The 24,883-nt window shown below is 39.2% G+C and overlaps 3 protein-coding genes across 9 annotated transcripts in view; 1 reads left to right on the forward strand and 2 right to left on the reverse strand.

Annotated features, from left to right (window-relative positions):
* Window positions 1-537: 537 nt before the first annotated feature.
* tmem138 (transmembrane protein 138) lies at window positions 538-8,230 on the forward strand. Its single transcript, XM_063003604.1, has 5 exons — window positions 538-629; window positions 2,364-2,906; window positions 5,617-5,788; window positions 6,866-6,941; window positions 7,535-8,230. The coding sequence occupies exons 2-5, from the start codon at window positions 2,779-2,781 to the stop codon at window positions 7,645-7,647; spliced, it is 489 nt and encodes a 162-aa protein (XP_062859674.1). The 5' UTR covers window positions 538-629; window positions 2,364-2,778; the 3' UTR covers window positions 7,648-8,230.
* A 3,171-nt stretch (window positions 8,231-11,401) lies between these two features.
* Window positions 11,402-15,161, reverse strand: tmem258 (transmembrane protein 258). The gene is made up of 4 exons (XM_063003615.1): window positions 15,057-15,161; window positions 13,084-13,193; window positions 12,845-12,973; window positions 11,402-11,571 (listed from the first exon to the last, which is right to left on the reverse strand). Exons 1-3 carry the CDS (start codon window positions 15,057-15,059, stop codon window positions 12,847-12,849), a joined length of 240 nt encoding a protein of 79 aa, XP_062859685.1. The 5' UTR covers window positions 15,060-15,161; the 3' UTR covers window positions 11,402-11,571; window positions 12,845-12,846.
* A 2,831-nt stretch (window positions 15,162-17,992) lies between these two features.
* The window catches only part of LOC134311910 (AP-3 complex subunit beta-2), a 70,119-nt gene continuing 63,228 nt past the window's right edge, over window positions 17,993-24,883 (reverse strand). For 4 of the 7 annotated variants that reach the window (XM_062993588.1, XM_062993581.1, XM_062993569.1 and 1 more), the window contains exons 22-27: window positions 24,422-24,531; window positions 24,104-24,332; window positions 23,909-23,993; window positions 23,132-23,229; window positions 19,827-19,965; window positions 17,993-18,353 (exon numbers count right to left, since the gene is read on the reverse strand). In XM_062993588.1, coding sequence (XP_062849658.1) covers window positions 18,167-18,353; window positions 19,827-19,965; window positions 23,132-23,229; window positions 23,909-23,993; window positions 24,104-24,332; window positions 24,422-24,531 — 848 coding nt within the window. In that variant the 3' untranslated portion in view covers window positions 17,993-18,166. The remainder of the gene's footprint in view (window positions 18,354-19,826; window positions 19,966-23,131; window positions 23,230-23,908; window positions 23,994-24,103; window positions 24,333-24,421; window positions 24,532-24,883) is intronic. The other 3 variants (XM_062993600.1, XM_062993594.1, XM_062993576.1) reach the window with 1 other exon arrangement.

A 24,883-nucleotide genomic window follows, 5' to 3' on the forward strand; every position in this document is an offset into this window, starting at 1 on the left:
AATTACAGACCTCTCTCATCTTTCTAAGTAGGAGAACTTACACAATCAGTGGCTGACTAAATACTTTTGACCCCACTGTATGTTTTTGACTACAAACACTTACAAATGTCAGTAGTTTCTGTCAAATTCCATAGTAAATACATAAGGGTCATTTTTGTCCCATGTTGTGCATTAGGAGGGTAGTGATACAAAAATGATTTTTATTAAAAAAGCAAAAAATATAAAACTGAAATAAGGATTTGTGATGATCAAAAACAAGTTAATTGAAAAATTCATGGAAGCTTAAATGACGAAATTAATTTATTGCAAAGATATAGAAAATAAAAACTCAGTTGGGTCACTTTTGACCCAGGTTGTGCATCAAAGGGTTAAAATGTATATAGCTGGTTTAGTTGTGTTAAAGAAAAAAATTAAAGATCTTCATGGCATAATAATGCATTGCTGTATTAAAACGTACACACCTTGTAAAAGCTGATCAGCATTTGTTGCTATTAGCGTGTTTACGGTAACTCAGACGTGTGCGCGTTGCTATGGGAGACGTTATGTGTGGCGACTGAGGGAAGCTCAGTGAAGTACAGTTTAGCTAAAGTGCTCTAAATAAAGCAGTAGTGCACACAGCTCTCGATCAGGTACTGCATTATTTCTGTTTACATTTCTGCTATGGCTAACCTAGCTATGCTTTTACTTTAAAGCTAACGCTAAATCGCACTAATATTTACCTAGCTAGCCAGCCAGTTAGCTATTGTTGTAGCTAACGGTACAGATAAACTGGGGACATTGTAGTGTTAGTTCTACTAGTTGGGAAAAGGTACATGTAGTATATATACATGGAGTATAATTTACATTATCATTAACGTAAACTGGCACAAAGTTGGCGTGCTACAGTTATCTACCATGATATTAGCTCACGTGACGTGATGCAGAAAGTTTAAGGACAGTAACATCGAGCACTGTATATACTGTACTGTGCCTGTAAATCATTACATGATTTATAGTAATATTAGTTGGGAATCAGGGAACCGAAATTAATAACACTAATTGCAAATACTATTTTAATTTACATGTGGCAAACAAATCTGATATTTAGCTAGGCATATCATGACTTGCTGATTGTCCATTTTATCAGCTCCACTTACCATATAGGAGCGCTTTGTAGTTCTACAATTACTGACTGTAGTCCATCTGTTTCTCTACATACCTTTTAGCCTGTTTTCACCCTGTTCTTTAATGGTCAGGACCCCCACAGGACCACCAAACAACAGGTATTATTTAGGTGGTGGATGATTCTCAGCACTGCAGTCACACTGACATGGTGGTGGTGTGTTAGTGTGTATTGTGCTGGTATGAGTGGATCAGACACAGCAGCACTGCTGGAGTTTTTAAATACCGTGTCCACTCACTGTCCACTCTATTAGACACTCCTACCTAGTTGGTCCACCTTGTAGATGTAAAGTCAGAGACGATCGCTCATCTATTGCTGCTGTTTGAGTTGATCATCTTCTAGACCGTCATCAGTGGTCACAGGACGCTGCCCACTGGGCGCTGTTGGCTGGATATTTTTGGTTGGTGGACTATTCTCAGTCCAGCAGGGACAGTGAGGTGTTAAAAAACTCCAGCAGCGCTGCTGTGTCTTATCCACTCATACCAGCACAACACACACTAACACCACCACCACCATGTCAGTGTCGCTGCAGTGCTGAGAATGACCCACCACCCAAATAATACCTACTCTGTGGTGGTCCTGGGAGAGTCCTGACCATTGAAGAACAGCATGAAAGGGGGCTAAAAAAGCATGCAGAGAAATAGATGGACTACTGTCAGTAATTGTAAAACTACAAAGTGCTTCTATATGGTAGGTGGAGCTGATAAAATGGACAGTGAGTGTAGAAACAAGGAGGTGGTTTTAATGTTATGGCTGATCGGTGTATATTGGAGCTATGTTTTAGCAATGTTCACAAAGTCATTGATTATTATTGTGTCTAAATAAATAAAAATACAGTTTTGTTGTGTGAACTAGTAAAATGGCTGTTTTCTTTTAATATCTTATTTAGCATTGTTAATTTAATCATATTTCTGTAACCCTACTGTGTTAGGTAGAGATTAGAGGAAACATACAAGATGTTTTGTCTCTCCACTGAATGAAATTAAACCTTAATCCCTACTGAGACCTTTTCCTGCCCATGTAACTACCTTCGTGCATAACACCTTAAGAATGAGGATGGTGGCTCTACTAGTTACAATGTATATCAATAAAGTATTAATACTGGTATTAATCAAGGAGCATTCAACAACTAGGATATTATTTGGCCTTTACATCAACGTGAATGTGTTTTATTAATCTTGTCTGATTTTGTATCTTCTAGATAAGAAGCCCCAGAATGACCCAGTCAACTGAATTGATCATGGATTGTGCCCTGTTAAGAGCTGCAACTTGAAAATAAGCCTGCCTGAATATGACCTGAACAGAGGAGACATTTAACAAGAGACACAGCTTCATCAGAAATGGCTAAAACAGGGCTTAATGAGTGACTCTGGTCTGTGCAACATTGAGTGAAACTGTGTGTTGCTCCCAGTAGAAACATTCAGCAGGAACAGAATCAATCTTCAACAGAAAGACAGCTTTCCTTTTTTTATTGGTGCACTCTTGTTTTGAAAGGCTAAATAACTGACCACACAGGATATGGAGTGGCGTAAAGGGACTCATTTTTGCTAGTGCAAAACAGATCAACAGTGGCTTAAACCCCTCTCTTTGCGTGTGGGGCCACACTCACCCTCAAGATGCTCCAGACCAATAATTACTCGCTGGTTCTGCTGATCCAGCTTTCTCTTTTGGCCTTTGACTTGTTCGTCAACTCCTTTAGCGAACTTCTGCGGACCGCTCCAGTCATCCAGCTGGTCCTATTTATGTGAGTAATGGAATAAAGGTGGATGGGTTCAGACTAAGAGCTGTTACTAGGAGGCTTAAATGTAATGTTACAATCTCTATATGTGACAGTCTAGCATTTGTACAGTTAAAGGAAAAAGTTTCAGCAACTTTGGTTTTTCTGTGCATGAATAATTGGAACACATACTTCTTTGACCGAAAAAGAACTAAATGAACATCCACTAAATTAGGTCATTATGATTGACTGCAGCTGATGACTTCTCTGTACATGTATAAATAAGGCTAGTTTAATTGCACCCATTAGATTGAGCCACAGACACTACAATGGGACTACATGAAACGGTGGTGTCTGCCAAAATCAAGAGGACAACCCAAACTATTTAGCAGATGTAATCCAGAACCCACCAGATAATTGCCCCTGTTAGTATTTAGGACCTGTTGGATCACAGGTAAGAGAAATTATCCCCCTATGGGCTGGAAGACTAACATGCAGGTCAAGCCACTGTTTTAGCAACAGACTTCAGTCAAGCTTGAGGATGATTTTTGTGGTTTCTTTCTCACATGCAAGCCCCTAAAACCAAAATGATGTGAAACCTGTTTTACTACATGCAGTTTTACCTGAGTTTTAGCCGTTTCTTCTTAATGGTAGATCACTTGGCCCTAACATTTCAACTTTTTCATCAATCGCTTTATCCTGGTCAGGTTTACAGCGAGACCGGTTCTACAGGGCACCAATCTATCGCCATAAAATGCCAGACCTCCCTTTGCGTAGATATAGCCAGTCATGTCTGTGTAGATGCCCGGTTGGCCAGTAGCAACACTCAGATTTGAACTCGGATCTCGGACTGGATAGTCCACTGCGCCACCTGAGTGCTTACTTCTGACTCGGTAAAATTTATAATGTGCTAGCCAAATGCTGTTGGCTGGCCGGGCATCTTTACAGACATGATTGTCTATGTCAGGGGGGTTTGTATTCCTGACTTGCACCCAGTGTTTCCAGGTGGAACTGGGCCAGCTGTAACCCTCACTTGTAATCACTTGTAATCTGCTTTACCATTGTGCTTGTGACACAGTCTGATAAGTGCAGTCAAACTATCCTTATCTATCTGGGTACAGAGCAGTCAGTCCACTAGTGAGGAATAGGAGGCCTGCCCCAAAGTTAAATGACATTTCAGAACTTTTTATACCACAAGATCAAATCAAAGTTGCTGTATGTGCATTTTTAATCTAGCAGATTTTGTCATAACTCAAAAATGACCCTTTAAAAAACATATTTGGACAAAGAAGATTGTGATCCAGTCATTTAGTCACCAGATGTATCAAATCTGGAGCACATGTTGAAAACAAAACAATACATTTCCTTCTAATTAGGTCTAGATGTGGTTGCTTGAAGCAATCCTCCTTTCTGTGTTTGTGAATGAAATCTTGATCTGCACAAGTAGCTTTAGTAGGTTAGAAGGTAAAATGTTTAATGTCATGTATTTACTGATTGTGAATGGATATCACAAAGCCACATGCCTGGTGATTTTAATCCAGATGTTTCAGTAGCGTCATGCATCCTGTTGAGTAATGTGATTTCCCTAGTTGATAAACAGCTGCTGAGCCTCTGATATTTTCCAGTATATTCAAAATGACCAGGTATCAGTCCTGTGTGGGGACCGAGTAATGATAGAAATACACAGATTGTGAGCAACAGTAGAGTCTAAAATGACCTAAACAAAGTGATAAAACCAACATAAGGCAACACTGGTCTGAAAAGCGACAACTCTGCTAATTAGTATATAAAGTACACCTCCAATAGTGCTGTTATTATTTTAAACACACAATTCGGTAGGTACTATGATATTTGGAACAGAAAATTGTCAACTTGCGAAACCTGTTCTCTGCTCCATAAGCAATTCAGTATAAACATTTACACACCTTCCCCCTTCCAAACCTTTAATGCATAAACCTTGGTCATTTACACCAGATACATAATTTAAGTTTTGGATTCAGATTTTTTAGGCTCGCTGTTTGTTACCTGCATATATGTGATGGTTGTGCACCATGATTTAAGGAGATTATCATTGTTTCTTAGACTTAATCTGACAGTGACCTATACAGCTGTTGAATGTATTTATTTATTTATTTTTTGGTGATTGATTGTGTAGTATAAGGTTTATATACCATAGATCTGGTATTGTTAACAAAGTTACAACTGAGAATTGGAAATGACTATATTGGGGTGTCTGGTCTTGTACAAGGGCGGCACGGTGGCTCGGTGGGTAGCACTGTCGCCTCACAGCAAGAAGGTCGTGGGTTTGATCCCCAGGCAGAGCAGTCCGGGTCCTTTCTGTGCAGAGTTTGCATGTTCTCTCCGTGTCTGCGTGGGTTTCCTCCAGGAGCTCCGGTTTCCTCCCACAGTCCAAAAACATGCAGTCAGGCTAATTAGAGACACTGAATTGCCCTATAGGTGAATGGGTGTGTGTGTGTCTGCCCTGTGATGGACTGGTGCCCCCCCCCCCGCAACCCTAAATGGATAAGTGGTTGAGTGAGTGAGTGATCTTGTACACAAAGGCCAGGTTTTCTTACCAACCAGGTAGAAGCTTTACATAATCTCAATGATCAGTCATTTGTGATATAACAAGTAGGTGTAGATCAGGTGTAGCATGTGCCTGCTGGCTATGAAAACCCGCAGCCACACCAAGATTCCCACACGTGTTGTGGTGACTTTTCTGTTTGTCATATTACAGAATCCAGGACATTGCTATCCTGTTCAACGTGATCATCATCCTGTTGATGATGTTCAACACCTACGTCTTCCAGGTTGGACTGGTTTCTCTGCTGCTGGAAAAATTTCGAGCACTGCTCATCCTGTGTGCACTCTATCTCACCCTCAGCATCTGCCTTCACTGCTGGTTTGTGGTGCGTTCCAGAACTTTACTAACTGCACTTTTATTATCATTATTAGCTTTCAACTATCAGAAATAACTCATGAAGCCAATATAGTCAGTTGCTAAGTAAACACACTACTTAAACTTACTTAAACTGTGTTTACTTAGTGTTTTTTTATTTTGTATGCAAAGTCTGCATAGGCTGATGGCTACTATATTCTAAATAATCTATAGCAGTGGTTTCCAAATAGTAAAAAAAATGTTAGTCCTCCTAAACTGGTTGTGCCACAAAAATACTTAACACATAACACATACATGAACAGAAAATTAGTTTTCCTTCATTGCTGTCCAAATTTTTTGGGCCCACTCTAGACTTTTTTTTAAAGGTTTTTGAGCATGAACTGTCTGTTTACAGTCCTGCCACAGCATTCCAATGATATAAGCCTGTACTAAGCCTTGACTATTCTGTATAGCCAGTTAGGGCTGCTATTATGCTCCAGACTCCAATTGTGTTTGAATTTCCAGACCTCAAAGAATGATGACCAGGCATTTTTCTTTATGATTTCTTGGTAGAGGGCAGAATTCATTATTTAATTTATTATGGCAGGTTGCCCCAGCCCTTAAGCATTAATGCATCTATAGCCAGCATTTGTTGGATTGCTGGGATGATGTACTTATTATGAAATGCTTTGTTGGCCTTATGCCAGATGTCATAGGACCTATGTCTTTTAAAATGTTTCACTTGTGACAGCTCACAGAATATTATCATGCCTTTATGGGTTTTATTAGTGGTATTTGCCTTGCTTTTTTCTTCAGAGATAACATTTTGCTCAACCATTTTTTTATGAACAATTGTTTTATTGTTTTTAAACTTGTATGTTGTCATACATGTTATCATGAACACATACGAACATTTTTTACTTTATTTTTTACACATTTGGTGTTGGAAAACTGTATTTTGTGTTTATTTAGTGTGCAGTAATTTTTTTTTAATATTTTTTCTGTTTTATGCCAGTACATGGTAATGGTGGCAGATGGTGGTAGATGTTTTGGAAATTTGTTTACAGTTTAATGAAATCTCAAAACCACCACTTTTTTTTCTTTACAGAACCTGAGGTGGATGGATTCAAATCGTTATGTTTGGAGCAACGGTTTGCAGGTGCTCTTTGTGTTCCAGAGACTAGGTAAAACCAATACAGATTCCTTTAAGTTGCTGACCAAAGTTAGAACCTGACTAAAAATAAATAGCTATTGTTAATTATTGCTCTTTCAAATCGAACACATTTTATGAAAATTATGAAGGAATACATTATCAGAAAAATAGATTCTAGAGTACAGGCAGAGTGGAATAGATGGCGTAGAGCGGCAGGAGTGATTTATGATAGAAGAGTATCTGTCAGAGTGAAAGGGGAAAGGGAAAGTTTACAACACAGTAGTGAGGCCTGGTGTTATATTGCCTTTGAAGGCAGTGGCACTGACAAAAATACAGAAGAGGGAGCTGGAGGTGCAGGGATGATGCTTGATTTTCATAGTGAGTGACGAGGATGGACTAGATTGGAAATAAGTTTAGGAACAATACAGGTAGGGTGTTTTGAAGACAAAGTTAGGGATGAGAGATTGAGATGGTTTGGGCATGTGCAGAAGAGGAATGAGAATTATATCAGGAGAAGGATGCTGAGGATATGGAGGGACACCCAAAAGAAAAAGAATCACAGACTTGTGTAAAAACTTGTATCCCTTATGAAGCCTTAACACCTTTTCCTATTGTCTATTCTAGCTGCTGTGTTGTACTACTACTTCTACAAGCGTAGCATAGAGCACCTTGGGGATCCGAGACTGTACGAGGATAGTGTCTGGCTTCGGGATGCATTTGCTCGAGCTCGACTGTGACCCAGGACCAACAAACAAGATGGAAATCAGTGTTGAGCCAACATATTAAGGTTGTGACGAGCAACTGATTTGCCCTCAGTGCTAAAAATCGACATGACCATCAAAAACATCATGAAATGGAATCAGTACATGAGCAGTGAAGAACTAAACAGACTCTTCTTCAGAGCCTGAATGGATACAATAATGGAGCAACTAGATGTGCACTTGAATGTCAGTGTAAGTGCAAGCTAAAGCCCGAGGAACAATGGAAAGCAGTGCAACACAAACGGGACAATGGGCTCTAAAGATAACCAAAGGATTTCTTCTAACACCTGTCACATTTATGGAGTAGGTCTGCTTTGTAAAATGATAAATCCTCAGGTATTGGGTAATCTTACCAAAGTGTAGTTTTATTTTGTTTTTAATTGTTTAGAATATTTGACTGATATTGCAATTAAGGGCTGGTAAGCTCAGGCTGGTAAGGTCTATTTTTTTTACTGAGCAATAATTAGTTCTATGTACATCCTGTGACAATGTGATAGTGTACATAATTTTTACTACAGATTCCAATAAATGAAAACAATTTCATTACCTGTTTACTAAATGTGTTCTGCCTTATTTAGTTAAATCGACTCTGGGTGCTCAGGTGCTGCAGCGGTCTGCGTTAGACCACCACCACCGAGAGTCGAGTTCTAATGTCAGTCGTGCTATCGACTGGTCGGGAGGAAAAAGGTAAAAAAATTCATTGCTTCAGGACAGTTGTGGCTTCTGCTGCAAGCAATGAATAATCTAGAGAGCTTAGCGTGTCTCTCCGAACACGATTCAGCTCCTACTGAGACTCAGAGGTGAAAAGCAACTTACGATTGTGAAAGTATACAGCCGAAGCAATTGAAGTTTTGATCAACTTCAAAGGCTGAACAGTGGCAACCTGGCAGTGGTGGTACTGGAACCAGCTGTTTTCTAGTACAGTACCTGAACTGCTAGGCTATCAGTGCCCTTGTGATTCTTCATGGTCAGGGGTAGTTATAATTGGGAATGATTGGATATGATAATAATTGGATATGACCAGACAATGACTGATATAATAATAAAAAATGTATACTGAGACGGAGCCTGAAATCGCAATGTGTGAAGTCATTCCTACTAAAAAGGACACATTCCAGATTCACAACTGCAATAGTAAGAGCACTAATATTATTGGTAGTGCATTATTTCAGTTGGCTACTATTCAACAAATCAGAGAAAACTGTAATAACAGTAGAGAGGTAGATACCAGCCTGCTATTATGAAATGGCTAAATGAAATAAATGATAGTTATAGATCCTGGTATTTTTGATTGTACAGATAGAGAAATGATCCTCATTTAGTGGTGTAACATTACTGCAGTTTAGAAGTTAATGTGTTAAATAATTCACATTCCATTACAATAACTGTTCAGGACAAGTCAGGTATCAAATATGTGTGCACTGTAAGCACTGCTTGTGTATTAGTACTTCTTATAAACCTACACATACTGAAAATATAAACAACTACATCTTTTAAAGACCTAGCAAAAAAGGCTAAAGGCCATGACTGAGTACTGTAGCACCGACAGACTGCTCTATTCTTATCTGTGAGATTACAACAGGATTGGGGATTAAAGCGACACAAACAGTCTGCCAGATGCCCGGATATATCACCAGTTTATAAATACCCAGCCAACACACATCAGTGACGTTCTTTGAGGAATAAAAGACAGACCAGTCTAAATTTACCCACAATGTTTCAATGATACAGAAATGGAAATGTAAAATAAACCAGAAAATAGGGGGAAAAAATGAAATGCGAGTAGAAAGAAATTGATTTTATGAGGCCCTAAGGCACAAGCTGTATTGATTTGCTTATCTAGTGTTTTAACTACAGTACAAATGAAGTGTGGCACTTTTAAACCCCTGTAGTCCTGTTTACTTTACTGACCACTATACAAAATGCCCTGTTGTAACATTTAGACTAATGTTAATTCACAGCTAAAACAATGCCTAACCAAAGACTGGGATCCATTTTGTCTAAAACCCTGCAATTTCAGCTTTAAAAGATTTTATTTTTGAGGACAGGCTAATAATATGATACACACTGATCAGCCATAACATTAAAACCACCTCCTTATTTCTACACTTACTGTCCATTTTATCAGCCCCACTTACCATACAAAGCACTTTGTAGTTCTACAATTACTGACTGTAATCCATCTATTTCTCTACATACCTTTTAGCCTGCTTTCACCATGTTCTTCAATGGTCAGGACCCCCACAGGACCACCACAGAGCAGGTATTATTTAGGTGGTGGATCATTCTCAGCACTGCAGTGACACGGACATGGTGGTGGTGTGTTAGTGTGTGTTGTGCTGGTATGAGTGGATCAGACACAGCAGCAGTGCTGGAGTTTTTAAATACTGTGTCCACTCACTGTCCACTCTATTATACACTCCTACCTAGTTGGTTCACCTTGTAGATGTAAAGTCAGAGACGATCGCTGTTCGAGTTGGTCATCTTCTAGACCTTCATCATTGGTCACAGGGGTGCTGTTGGCTGGATATTTTTGGTTGGTGGACTATTCTCAGTCTAGCAGTGACAGTAAGGTGTTTAAAAACTCCAGCAGCTCTGCTGTGTCTGATCCACTCATACCAGCACAACACACACTAACACACCACCACCATGTCAGTGTCACTGCAGTGCTGAGAATGATCCTCCACCTAAATAATACCTGCTCTGTGGTGGTCCTGTGGGGATCCTGACCATTGAAGAACAGGGTGAAGCAGGCTAAAAAGGTATGTAGGGAAACAGACGGACTACAGTCAGTAATTGTAGAACTACAAAGTGCTCCTATATGGTAAGTGGAGCTGATAAAATGGACAGTGAGTGTAGAAACAAGGAGGTGGTTTTAATGTTATGGCTGATCAGTGTACATATACACACAAACAACTAAACACATGGGCAACCTATAGTCATATGCATGCTCTGCTTTTTCCACCACAATAATCTGCTTTTAATAGTCATCAGCAATATTCTGGGACTGGATTTTGAGTTTTTAATTTGTTGGTTTTTTGACTTTTCAGTACAGTCCACAAATTTTTGATAAGGCTGAGATCAGGACTTGGGGATATCCATTCCTAGAAGAGCAAGAGCTTCCTTTAATATAATGTAGCCATTTCAAAATTACTTTTAATGTGTTGTGATTTGTGCACAAGATTTGAGATTTTTGACAGCACCATTATCACCACCACTAGGCATTATTCAGTGTTGGGTTTGAATGGCTCATTTTTCCACCTCCAAAAACACTCTTTAGATTATGGCGCAGTCAGTCTAGTCCTATTATACTGAGCACAGGGAAGTCTGCAACTGTCCACAAGTTAGTCACAAAAACATTTGCAGAAATCGAAGGAATCCCAAAACTGTCCTGAGTACACAACTGGCCGATTGTAGTGTATGTATAAGCACATGTACAGACATTCCTAATAAAGTGGCTGTTTAAAGTAAGTGTTAGTGAACTCCAAGTTCTTGTTTATTTATTTATTTTTGCTAGTTATAACTTTAAGTTCAATTTAATTGTATTTATGTATAATTATTCTCCAGGCCATCCAAGGAGGTTGGTTCCTTGCTGAGTCTGGTTCCTTTTTTTGGTCTGTCGGTCCCAGATTCTGTAAAGTTGCTTTGAGACAATGTCTATTGTAAAAAGCACTATACAAATACATTTGACTTAATTAAACAAAAGATTTTAAAGACATGATACAATCAATTCTTACAAAATGTGTTTTATTTATGAAGTCAACCCCAATTCCCAACATTCTGCCAGTGCAAAGTCCGTTCTTGATCCTGATACTAGTGTTTGTGGTTTGGCTGAAAGCACTGTGGAAACGCAGAGCCACCGGAATGTTCTTCTTTATCTGCCTTCTTTCTGCCTGCCACCTACAGAACAGATGTTGAATTGTTTGTTTATTAGGATTTTAACGTCATGTTTTACACTTTTGGTTACATTTATGAAAGGAACGGTAGTTACTCATTACACAAGATTCATCAGTTCACACAAGGTTATATCGAACACAGTCATGGACAATTTCATATCTCCAATTCACCTCACTTGCATGTCTTTGGACTGTGGGAGGAAACCGGAGCACCCGGAGGAAACCCACGCAGACACTGGGAGAACATGCAAACTCTACACAGAAATGACCCAGACCGCCCCACCTGGGGATCGAACCCAGGACCTTCTTGCTGTGAGGCAACAGTGCTACCCACTTAGCCACTGTGCTTGAATCTTGGGGAACGTTTAAATATATGTTTACTGGTGTATTCTCAAACTTGGCAAAACCTAAATGTTAATAACATTCAAATAAACTATTAATGCAATAAAGAGATAGAGATGTTTTTGATGCACTGTTCTCGCAATGAATATTTAGTTCTTTGTACCGTCTGCATGCAACGATGACATAAGAACCTGCAAAGAGCCATTGCTCATTGCCCATGGCTTTGTGTAACTCTACTGTCTGTTAATGGTACCACCTGATATTTATTTTGTGCCAAACACATCCCAAAAAAGAATGGACAGATGATGTCAAAAGGTGATATTAATCATGATTTGGCATAAAAGCTGGACACTTGTGATCTCCAAACCCTCAGACGGCACTGCGTCATAAACTGTCATTGATCAATAGCTAATATAGCCACATGGGCAAAGAATTATTTTATAGGCTAAGGTTGTACTGAAGCGGTGTTTTCTGAGCTTGGAGGCCTTGGACCATTACAGAGTGAAAATGTGTACTGTGGTCAGACGAATCAGTATTTTAGATTTTTTTTTTAAAGAAATGGACACTGTGCTCTAGACCAAAGACAAAAAGGACCAGACCATTATCAGAAGCAAGACCAAAAGCCAGGGTCTGTCATGGTATGGAGCTGTGTCAGTGCCCTTGGCAAAGGTCATTTACACTTTTGTGAAGTGTACATTGAGATACCCAAGACAATGCAAAACCACATGCTGCACACATCACAAAGGCATGGCTGTGGAAGAAGATGGTACAGGTACTGGATTGGCCTGTTGACAAAGTTTTTTTAGTGTAATATTTTGATGTGTCCCTGTAGATTACTCTTACTAATTGCTGACCAATAACTGTTGCGTACTGGTTAATATTTGGACTAAAATGTAAAAAGCAATGTATACTATATGCTGTGTTTGATGCCCTACCATCAGACATATATTCCAACCCAAAGTAGCAAGAAGAGAACTCCAAACCCCATGAAGAGTGATGCGACCAGTGAGATGAGCAGCTCCTTGTATACATCTCGTGTGTATTTTGTTGATGTTACCTCATAGCTGGAGCAGTTAAGGTTAAGTATGTAACCTTTTACACAGAGCTGTATTCACCAGACAACATTTTAGTTTATGCATCAAGTCAGACTCACTAAACATTATGTAAAGGATACACAAAGAACCATGCTGTGAAGAACATGCCGATTGCCAGCAGCACCACCGTTAGATGGGGAAACACAGCCGGGTTTACCGGACTTGTGTATCTTGTCATGGCTTCCAGCTCCTGCAAAGACAAAGAAAGAACAAAAGTTAGCACTGTTTACTGATTAGTAACAGGACATAGATTTTACATACTGGCAGTCTGAGCTAGGTGGATTTTACCATCCATCACAACCATAATTTGGCATTTGATTTAGATGAGAACAATGTGTATAAAAAATAAAATAAAAAAAACTATAGTTATTCAGTTAATTCATCACCCAGGCTTGATATATAGATATATGTTTTTATTTTGAAGAGACTGTTATTTCTTTACATTAACATAAGTTTCAATTAGCAAAAGCACTTTGTGTAAAAACCTGCACATTTTGTTCACATGGTTTTTTTTTTCTCCTGATTTAGCACACTCAATTTCCGCTGCTAAGAGATACCAGATTGCATCCAAGGAGAGCACGTCGCTGTACACGCCTCTTCAGACACGTGTACAGCTCTCCTCTTCCCGCCCCTGCACAGCCGTCTCTTCCGCCAGTCAGGGTCCTCATACAGCATATGAAGACCCACCCACCTACCCATACATAGTCCGGCCCCCCACCCTGCAGATACGGTGGCCAATTAGTATCTGCTGCAGGCACTGCCAATTATGCCCGCCAGATGGCGCCCAGCCGACCGGTGGCAACACCGAGTTTCGAACGGAGACACCTGTTTTTGTGAAAGTTGATTAAATAGTGAAATAATGTTGATGTTTTTATTCTGCCTGCTTCTCATTTTCATTTGATTGTAACATCTACTCTTAACAGTAACAGCTTATCAGAACTGTACAATTTACTGCTTTTTATAATACAACTAATATTGAGCAGAATTAGATTCACCCTGTTGGTCCGGCCCTCCACAACAGTCCCAGTTTCTTACATGGCCACTAGAAAAATGTTAATTGCCCACCTCTGATCTAAATTATTATCAAAAACAAAGAAAAAAAGACTGGCTGCATCAACCGTTTTAATGTATTTTAATGAATAAAGGCAAATAAGTTAGGGGAGCAAACCTGCCTTACACATTTTATATTATATAATTCATGCACAACAGTAACAGGATCTGTGTATAAGGTTGTTTTAAAATGGTGTGGATGTTTTGCATCATGTTTTTTGCATAAAGATAGAAATAGCTGCAGATTATCTTATAATACGTACACTAATGTTATTAGGATGAGATTTAATTATACCAACAGTATCTCTATCACTTATGATTAGTAAAGTTTAGCTCTTGTGATGAACTGTTTTACACACTCTGTATTAAATCTGCATTGTAAAATGCTAAACTTGTTTTGCTTACTGCGTTATATTCTTTATTACTGTCATGTTGACTAAACTATTTGTTTTTCAATAAAGTACAAAGACTTAAAACTCAAGAGATGTGCTTTATATTTCAATGGGTCGCTGAATGACTGTCAGTTATCGGTTATCGGCTAAATTTGCAACCCTAATCTGGTCGATGAATGAATGGAGTTAAATTGATCCTGTTTTATCTGTTATTACTTATTAAATGTTTCTGTATTAAAATGTAGGTACAGCAGGTGTATTTAATACACTGATTGATGAGTGTAAAACAAACATCATATAACCTGAACCAGCCTATTTCACTAACTCACTTAGTATAAATCAGTATATATGTATTTCTAATAACCATGTAGTATAAGTGTAAAGCTGTGTATTAATGAACACATTTAGAGAGGACAGTCTGCAATAGACTAGCCAATAGCTAGCACAATTAGCTAAATACATCGCAGCTAGATTTAGCAAACTAGCACTTTAGTACAGGCCGACAAATCAGCCTTCGCTTAAATAAAAATACGGTGCATAATACAACAGACATATTGTTTCTCCATCTATTACAATTAATACATTGAAATTAAAATTCACACAGAACTCACCATTCTGTCAGCTACTGAACTCGACACTTCCGCAGGAAGAACCTAGCTAAAAGCCACGTATGTGATTACACCAACCCTCGCGAGAGTTTGAGAACGTACGCGAGACCGTGAGGCACTTTAAAATAAAACAGCCCCGCAACTGCAATTGTTATCATACCAACAGCACCCCTACCGCAATCTAAAGTTACTGTAGGGAGGAGGTTCAACCTCCATAAGCGTTCCATTAACATCTATTATTCACACAGCACGAATAAGACCTGTAGTGTTTAGCGGAGCAGTGTGTTTTTCCACTAGCTCTGTTGATTACTGTTCATAAAGCAATAGTGAAAAAGAGGATGTTGTCCATGTTTTATGTCCTCTCATTGAATTACAGTTCCAAAAATCAAGATTATCAAGCCAAACTCCTAAGTTCAATGTGTTCAACATCCCATAATATAATAAATACAGTCAGATTCATTTATTTAGTATATGGCCATGTGAAGGACAGAAAAAGTAACCAATAACAATGCTAGCTAGCTTTTATCAGTGTTTGCCTACTGTGCTGCTGTTGTATTTTGTATATATTTTAGATTGTTAGCTCACTCATTGTAGAGCAAATCTCCTTACTGCTGCTTTTAAATGTCTGGGTTTTACATACCTGCATATGCAGAGCTGGGATCTCGAATACATTGTATCGAATCTCAGCTCTGCCTACTGGCTAAGGCTGAGCAGCCACATGAACAACGATTGGCCTGTTGTTCAGATATGGGCGGGACTAAGCCGGATGGGTCTCTCTCCCATGACTGGTGCAATTACGACTCTGCTGGCTGATTGATGGCGCCTGCACAGAGATGAGAAAAGAGTGCTCTCAGGGTGTGTCTCTCTGCACACAACGCTGAGCTGCACTGCACTCGTCAAAGTGCAGGTGATAATATGCATACGGCTGCTGCCCACGTGTCGGAAGGGGCGTGGGTTAGCTTCGTTCTGCTCAATCAGAGCAGGGATCGGCATTAGTGGAGAATTGGACACGCTAAAAAGGGAGAAAAAGGGGAGAAAATGCATAAATACATACATGTTTTAGCATTATAATGAAGGTTACACCATTTGACCACTTAAATTAATCCATTTACATCTATTAAATCCATTAATAAATACTACAGCATTAAAGCATGAATACTACAGATTACTAAAACTCCTGTCTTTATTCTGGTCTGGGTGGGGTCAGCACAAGGCTCCAATCAACCAGCAACATGCATCCACACGTTCACCCCCTTACTAACACCTAGGAGCAATTTAGTGCAGCCAGTTAACCTTCTGCATGTTTTGAGAGGAAGCCAGAATATCTGGAGAAAAGAGATGCAGAGACTATGAAAAGAGTAAAGGATCAAATACAGGACTTTTAATAAATAACAAAATAACATAATTTAGGTCTATGGTTTACATTAGTACAAGCGTTACATGTTTACAACATTTCAGGATAGAGTATGTACTAGATTAACAGAGGACTGAGACCAGTTTTATTAGAACACGTGAAGCATAGTGACAGTCCAGGCATGGTGCTGTTTTTGCACATGATCTTTTTTTGAGCAGTTTCACTCACACTTAGCAAATATACACAACGTTCAGATTTATAACACTACTGCTGTGTGTTAATGGCAGGTGGAATACTGAGTCTACATAAATGAGTAGTTTCTGTTTCCATTTTCTGTGCACAACAATGTTTATTCTGAACACTTATCTCACATAATTTATTCTGATTAATTTATTCTGGTCATGGACACAGTGGGTAAAAGGTTTGGACACACCCTCTACAGATTCCCACTCCATTGCAATCAATCACTGGGAATTTAGTCATTCATTCACTTACTCACACAAAGGGGAAATTTAGAGTTGCCAATCCAGCTTCTGGTTTTGCTAGATAAAAAAAGTGTACCTGGAGGAACGCAGTCAAACATGGGGAGAACATAGCAAACTACTTACAGACAGTGACAGAGGGCAAGGATTGAACCCAGGTCCTTGGGACCCTTGCTGTTGTGTTGCACTCACTTCTGAAGCTATGCCATTGTGCCACCATGATGGGATTTTCACTCACTTTTTCAACACTTAGCTGCTTGCTGTACGTTTAATATTTTTAAAATTATTTTATTTTCACTAACCACTTAATCCTGGTCAGGGTTGTGGTGGGTCCAGGACATGAACACACTGGGTGCAGTGCAGGAATACACCATGGGCAGAGTATCCATCACAAGCCATCACACATTCATTTAGTCATTCACACCTGTGGGCAATTTAGAATAGCCATTCCACCTATTGTATATTTTTGGGAGGTGGGAGGAAAAACAAAAGAAATGCAGGTATGAGGAGAACAAACCAAACTTCCAACAGACTGTTATTGCGGTTAAGGTTTGGTTGCTATGCAGCACCCACATTAGCAGCTGTGTCCCTGTGCCATCCTTACATTGATTGGGATGTGTAATACTTTAAACAGTGGTTTTCAACCTTGTGATACTATGATGATAAAGAAAAGTGGAGGTTCTTTAACTGGATTGAATATTTGTGTGTAAGTGGAGAGTATAATTTCATTTCTCACAACATATTGGTCACTCAAATACAAGAATTCCTGATCTGGTTGTAGATGCATGCACTTTTGTGTGTAAAACAATCTACCTATTTATCGAGGGGAAATAGTACTGTGACAGTGACCAAGACATCTTTCTTTCAGAGCCTGCTGTTATAAAACCTTGTTTTACCTTACATGTTAAAAATGATTGGTTAACAACAGACTTGAAATAAATATTTGGATTGCAAGAAATGTGCAAGCATGGCCCTTGTATGCATCTTGTAAAATGTTGTAAGCCGGTCAGATGTCACATCATGCAACATTCTGCAATACGTTGCAAGGAAAGCTTTTTAGTTTTTACATTATACTGAAAATTCACCACCATTTATGTGACTAATTTATACGCTTCTGGACTTTAAAGACAACCATACGTTGGAATTGTATACAACAGGTGCAACATTGTGTAGTGAGTATCTGAATTTGGTCTAACAGCAAACTGGGTGAAGGCAAAGTCTACACTAGCTACATAACTACAGAGCACAATTCTTTCAGAAATCCGAAACAGGACTCGTCACTGTGTCAGAGCTTGAAGAATGTCCTTCACCAGCATTGTACCAATCACCATCTTTTCACAGTTGACCATCAGCTGGGCTTCCCCGCTGTCCTTTCTGGCCACAGTGACCAGAACAAGGCTACCGGTGCTCACCGTCTTTCCGGAAAACCTGGACACAGGTGAGGAACGAGAAGGAAAAGGAGGACTGAAATGAAGCAAGGTCAAGAGCACATAAGAGAATACAGCAAAAGAACCAGATAGACAGGAAAAACAATTTGTTTTATTAATAAATTTAAACCTTTAACATATTAGAGATTATATCAAATATCAAGTCAAATATACACATTTATAACACACAGTAATGTCATTCTGGGGTGTTAGTGATTTCCATAACTGTTGTTTGTTGTAAATTATTGATTGGAAAATGTTTTTTTGTCTAAAAGAACTTTCTTGAATTTGGGTTTGTTTAAATGTTTACTGTGAGTTTTCTAGAAATATGTCAAAGCCTGCTTGATCAAAAGCCTATATCCAGCAACTTGAGGTGGAGGTTAAGTTCTACAATGGCATTTAACATTGTGGCATAGCCTTCAAATTTTTTGTTAGTTATAATGAATTCCTACAGCTGTTCTTTTTTTGTGCCCATTTAAGTATGGTTCAAGTGCACCAGTTAAAAGAGGTTACAAGAGAAACAACAGGAAAGCTTTGTACAGATCCAAGATAATGCATTAAAAAGTCACTTATATTGATTTCTAAGCAACTTCATGTTTTAGAGACATCTGTACATGTATGTCCGTAAGTAAAAACTACAAGGAACAGTGGTCTCCTTTGCCTGGATGATCAGATGCAATTCAAGAACCACAAAAAAACAACTATTGTAACAGGCCCAGCTGTAACCTGGCCAGTATGCTGGTAATCTCTATGCTCTTTCTGGAGAGCTCAGTTAAAGTTGCAGCACCTTTTGACTCTGGCCTTTTTGTGGTCACGAGAACACTGCTCTGGAAGGACGACCTGCCAACCCCACATAGAAATCCATGCTGGACACAATGGCCTCAGTTAGTGGAATGGCTATACCACTCTCTCTGCCTTTTTATAGCCACTGCCAGTTTTTACTGAAATCCCTGTCTTTATTCTTTTTCGAGAGCTTGGGTTGTCACACTGGTGGATCGAGCAGCTGGCACACAACCAATTTTCATCCTGACTTCATATCTTCCCTGCCCTCTGTCTCTGCTTTGGCCTGTGGATTTGGTTCGTCTTCTACTTTATTTGTTTCTTCCTTTTATTTTGTGGCTTTTTAGACACAGTATTATTCTGCTCTGGGTAAGCATCTTGCAAATTTGCTAAATTCTAGGCTCCATAAGGCACCTCCGTAGTAAGACACAGTCTGCCCTATTACAATTATACATAAGAAATGCATAACTTCAGTTGATTTCAAAGGGTTAACAATTTTTACACCTGCATTCTGTATCAGAAAAGGTAGAAATTCATGTGTATGTGCTGTGTAATTTATATCTACCAGATAAATGGTGACTCAACCTGAATAACTTCATGGTCATTCATAAAATGATTATATTCATAAGCCATTATTTTAAATGTGAGAGAAAATCAGTGGGGTTGTACATGTGCATCCTAGTAAACATCCGTTTGAACCATGCATGTGGTTTCTTCTGGTATGAACTACCTGCTTTCCTTGTCTGAACCGGAGGCTACTCTGCTGAGGTTAGCAGTAGCGGCGACCTTTTCTACAATGATATGATCCCTCTGACACTTCTCCCCCAGAGTCAGCTTCTCTGAGATCTCATTCATTCCCATTAGTTGACCTATATGTGAGTAAACAGAAATTTATCCATTAGTTTATGCACTACAATAAATCAAGACCTTATCTATTAAACCAGGAAAGTGGCAATACCAGTGCGCCTTAAACATTAGTCAGTGTGGATTACATGATGTCATGTTCACTTGAGTCTAGTTTAGTATAAAACAGCACTGTGACTTTAGGCTGGGTTTACATTTTTGGCATAAAAATTGCATAAAATTACATTCTGTTGTCTATTACAAAATTCAGAAGTGGTAAACTTGTGACATACTAAAGTAACCATGCATTAACCATTTAGAGATGAGACTTCAGTTATCCACTTTATTCTCCCATACAAAGCTACACTAAAACATATTTCAAAATAGAAAAAGACAAATAATAGATATTGTTGGAAAATAAACCAACATTTTTATTTATTTTTTTAGCTTTAGAAGATTTGGTCATCTACATCTAGACGTATTTTAAAGCATTTCTTCCAAAGCATAAAAATACATAGACACTGTTTTCTGAGTGGGCATTTTTGGTGTGCGTCCTGATGAACTGTGAGAGAGTACATTTGTAGCATTATCTATTTTTTGTGGGGCACTGGAATGATACAGCTAATAGATAGATGAATGGATGGATGGATGGATGGATAGATAGATAAATAGATAGACAGATAGATAGATCACTTTAGATAGATAGATAGATAGATAGATAAATAGACAGATAGATAGATAGATCACTTTAGATAGATAGATCACTTTATTAATCCCAGAGGGAAAGTCAAGTATTACAACAGCTCAAGGTACAACAGAAAAAGTATAAAGTAAATAAAATATTAATTAAATAGGCTCAAGGTGCATAAAAAATATGAAGTTAGTATTACAGTACAATGTTGGTAGGTAATATACAGTGTATCACAAAAGTGAGTACACCCCTCACATTTCTGCAGATATTTAAGTATATCTTTTCATGGGACAACACTGACAAAATGACACTTTGACACAATGAAAAGTAGTCTGTGTGCAGCTTATATAACAGTGTAAATGTATTCTTCCCTCAAAATAACTCAATATACAGCCATTAATGTCTAAACCACCGGCAACAAAAGTGAGTACACCCCTTAGTGAAAGTTCATGAAGTGTCAATATTTTGTGTGGCCACCATTATTTCCCAGAACTGCCTTAACTCTCCTGGGCATGGAGTTTACCAGAGCTTCACAGGTTGCCACTGGAATGCTTTTCCACTCCTCCATGACGACATCACGGAGCTGGCGGATATTCGAGACTTTGCGCTCCTCCACCTTCCGCTTGAGGATGCCCCAAAGATGTTCTATTGGGTTTAGGTCTGGAGACATGCTTGGCCAGTCCATCACCTTTACCCTCAGCCTCTTCAATAAAGCAGTGGTCGTCTTAGAGGTGTGTTTGGGGTCATTATCATGCTGGAACACTGCCCTGCGACCCAGTTTCCGGAGGGAGGGGATCATGCTCTGCTTCAGTATTTCACAGTACATATTGGAGTTCATGTGTCCCTCAATGAAATGTAACTCCCCAACACCTGCTGCACTCATGCAGCCCCAGACCATGGCATTCCCACCACCATGCTTGACTGTAGGCATGACACACTTATCTTTGTACTCCTCACCTGATTGCCGCCACACATGCTTGAGACCATCTGAACCAAACAAATTAATCTTGATCTCATCAGACCATAGGACATGGTTCCAGTAATCCATGTCCTTTGTTGACATGTCTTCAGCAAACTGTTTGTGGGCTTTCTTGTGTAGAGACTTCAGAAGAGGCTTCCTTCTGGGGTGACAGCCATGCAGACCAATTTGATGTAGTGTGCGGCGTATGGTCTGAGCACTGACAGGCTGACCCCCCACCTTTTCAATCTCTGCAGCAATGCTGACAGCACTCCTGCGCCTATCTTTCAAAGACAGCAGTTTGTCAGGATGTGACGCTGAGCACGTGCACTCAGCTTCTTTGGACGACCAACGGTCTGTTCTGAGTGGACCCTGCTCTTTTAAAACGCTGGATGATCTTGGCCACTGTGCTGCAGCTCAGTTTCAGGGTGTTGGCAATCTTCTTGTAGCCTTGGCCATCTTCATGTAGTGCAACAATTCGTCTTTTAAGATCCTCAGAGAGTTCTTTGCCATGAGGTGCCATGTTGGAATTTTCAGTGACCAGTATGAGAGAGTGTGAGAGCTGTACTACTAAATTGAACACACCTGCTCCCTATGCACACCTGAGACCTAGTAACACTAACAAATCACATGACATTTTGGAGGGAAAATGACAAGCAGTGCTCAATTTGGACATTTAGGGGTGTAGTCTCTTAGGGGTGTACTCACTTTTGTTGCCGGTGGTTTAGACATTAATGGCTGTATATTGAGTTATTTTGAGGGAAGAATAAATTTACACTGTTATATAAGCTGCACACAGACTACTTTTCATTGTGTCAAAGTGTCATTTTGTCAGTGTTGTCCCATGAAAAGATATACTTAAATATCTGCAGAAATGTGAGGGGTGTACTCACTTTTGTGATACACTGTATATGCAATATGTAATATAATAGAAAAATTACAAAAGTGTCTTAAGCATTAAATGTCCAGAGATGTGCAATGACAAATGATACAGCTAATTGCTTACCACTACATACAATTAATAAGTTATGTTTAGTGTCACAAGGGCATCAACTACAATCTGACAATAAGAGGAAGCATCTACAAGCAAGATGAATGAGGTACAAATGGTATGTGTGGTTAGTTGGGCAGGGAATAGGGTTGAAGTGGCTACCAGTAAACTATAAGTGTAAAGGAACTAGACACCTTCAGAAAAGACTTCCCATGTAGCAGTGTCTCGGTTGGATGTCAAAAGAAATGAACCCACACAGAATGAAAATAAAGCTATACATATGCACATTCATTACTTTAGACTCTTTAGACTGGAGCAGAAAACCAAGCTGAAGTGTCTGGGTAATGTTGGGAAGGTTCCTGAAGACTACAGATTTTGAAAGAATTACAGCCTGCACTGAGCCACCGATTTTTAAAACATGATCAATATACACTACATTTTGTCTGAACCAACCTGCCTTAGACTAAAAAAAAGTTCTTAAAACATAGCCATATGTATTGGAGCACTGCTAATTCCAGTAGAGCTGTACAGTGAAAAGACACATGATAATACCTTGCTCCTTCTTAAATTCACTCTCTGTCAGAAAGGCTGGCATCATCAGTTCTCCCACTGGTGGCTGGATGGATACGAAGAACTTGCGGGTATTAGTGCTGATAAAAGAAAAAAACACAGACAAAAGGTTAAGTCTGAAGCCATTTCAACTTTAAAACAAGTTAATTGGATATGACCCGTCCAAATGCCAGGCAGTTTCCAGATTACCTTTACAGGCAATGTCCTGGCCCTTTATCTCTCACATGGGCAGGCTTCTTATGCTTATAAAAAGAACTACGTGCAATGCAATGCAACTAATGTAACATGCCCACTTTCACAATGGCACAATATTCCACTCTTTAGTCACTGCTGGTGATGAATTTAGAAGGTTTTATTAGTTTTGATTATGAAATAGTAAAAACCTTTCATCCAATCCATTTCCATACAATCTATTAGCCATGGTAGTTTGCAAAAGAGCACATTTAGATGTGTAAAAAATGCATTATTTTCCTATTATATAGAAACTTATATTTTTATTTAGTAACTGGCGTAAATAGTGATAAATCTATTATTGGAGTATTTCAAAGAACATCCACGTCAGGTCATTAAAATGAGTTACTGTATCCCCACATGATTATGTTACAGCCTTCACACATGGCATATGCATGTAGCCTTTATAATTAATAAGCTCATTTTAACGCTATAACCATTACATATATTACTTTTCATACATTGCTTTACTAGGGTCAGATGTAACAAATACATTTATAAAACATTAAGACTTAACACACTACTCACCAAATCTGGAAGTTGGCTGCTTGTGTGGAGTCACAGAAGTCAATGCCCATTACTACAGTAACACATTCACCAGCAGGTAGCACCTCTAAAAAATGAAACAGGTAGCAGGTAGGTAGTTCAGGATGACTCAAGAACACAAATGATTATTTATAGGGAAATATGTTAAATATGTGCAACGGAAGGTGTCTGACTGACCGATTTCAGTAAACTCCTTGATCCTCATACCAGACTGCAGTTTGGGCTCTTCGATGTGTAGGTTTTTGGTTTCAGAACTGGTGTTGTTGGTAAACTGGATCTGCACAGCCACCATTTGAGGGTCAGGGCTAAAGGGCTGTCTGCTAAAGCAGTAATCCACTGCCAGACCTTCTCCTGAGATTCGGTGCAACAGCTCATACATCTTGATTGTGCCGGATGGAGCAATGGTCTGAAAACATGGTTAATGGCACTGCTGAGCAAAGTGTCAAGTAGATGACATTACCTGTATTAAAAATGACATTGACATAGATGACTTACAGTTGGAGCTAGTACAGTGTCGGTCAGTGACAGTCCCTCTAGATCTGTCACCAGGCTGCTGGACAAAAAGTTGTTGACTGGGGTTACTTGAGGTGAGGGGGTGGGCTCAACTGAGAAAGTAAGAAATGAAACTGTTATCAGTGACAGTAGAAATCTTGCTTTATATTTACAGTGTGTAACAATTCTTTTTCAAGACTTCCGAAGGCCCTTTTAATGCAAAGAAATGATGACTGCACATGTTTTCTTGGAGGTAACCATGGTTAACAGAAAAAGACAATAATTTCAAGCACCACCCACCGTTTAAAGCAACCAGTCTACTCTTCTAATTCAATCAGCATGACAGAGTGATATCAGCTGCCTTGTCCTGTGTAAGTTGTTTTTTTGCCAAACATAGTGCTCAGAGCTCAGTCCAATCATGGTTCAATCTTTGGCTTATCTGACCAAAAACCTTTTGCCACATGA

The sequence above is a fragment of the Trichomycterus rosablanca genome, chromosome 1, assembly GCF_030014385.1.
Source record: "Trichomycterus rosablanca isolate fTriRos1 chromosome 1, fTriRos1.hap1, whole genome shotgun sequence".
Lineage (NCBI taxonomy): Eukaryota > Metazoa > Chordata > Actinopteri > Siluriformes > Trichomycteridae > Trichomycterus > Trichomycterus rosablanca.

Excerpts from the sequence above, each read along its gene's own strand:
- tmem258 (XM_063003615.1), bottom strand. Across the intron at positions 12,974-13,083 it reads TTCACAGCATGGTTCTTTGT|CTATGAGGTAACATCAACAA; the intron begins GTATCCTTTACA and ends TAACTGCTCCAG.
- tmem138 (XM_063003604.1), top strand. The coding sequence starts at position 2,779 with ATGCTCCAGACCAATAATTACTCGCTGGTTCTGCTGATCCAGCTTTCT. Across the intron at positions 2,907-5,616 it reads ATCCAGCTGGTCCTATTTAT|AATCCAGGACATTGCTATCC; the intron begins GTGAGTAATGGA and ends GTCATATTACAG. Across the intron at positions 6,942-7,534 it reads CTTTGTGTTCCAGAGACTAG|CTGCTGTGTTGTACTACTAC; the intron begins GTAAAACCAATA and ends TGTCTATTCTAG.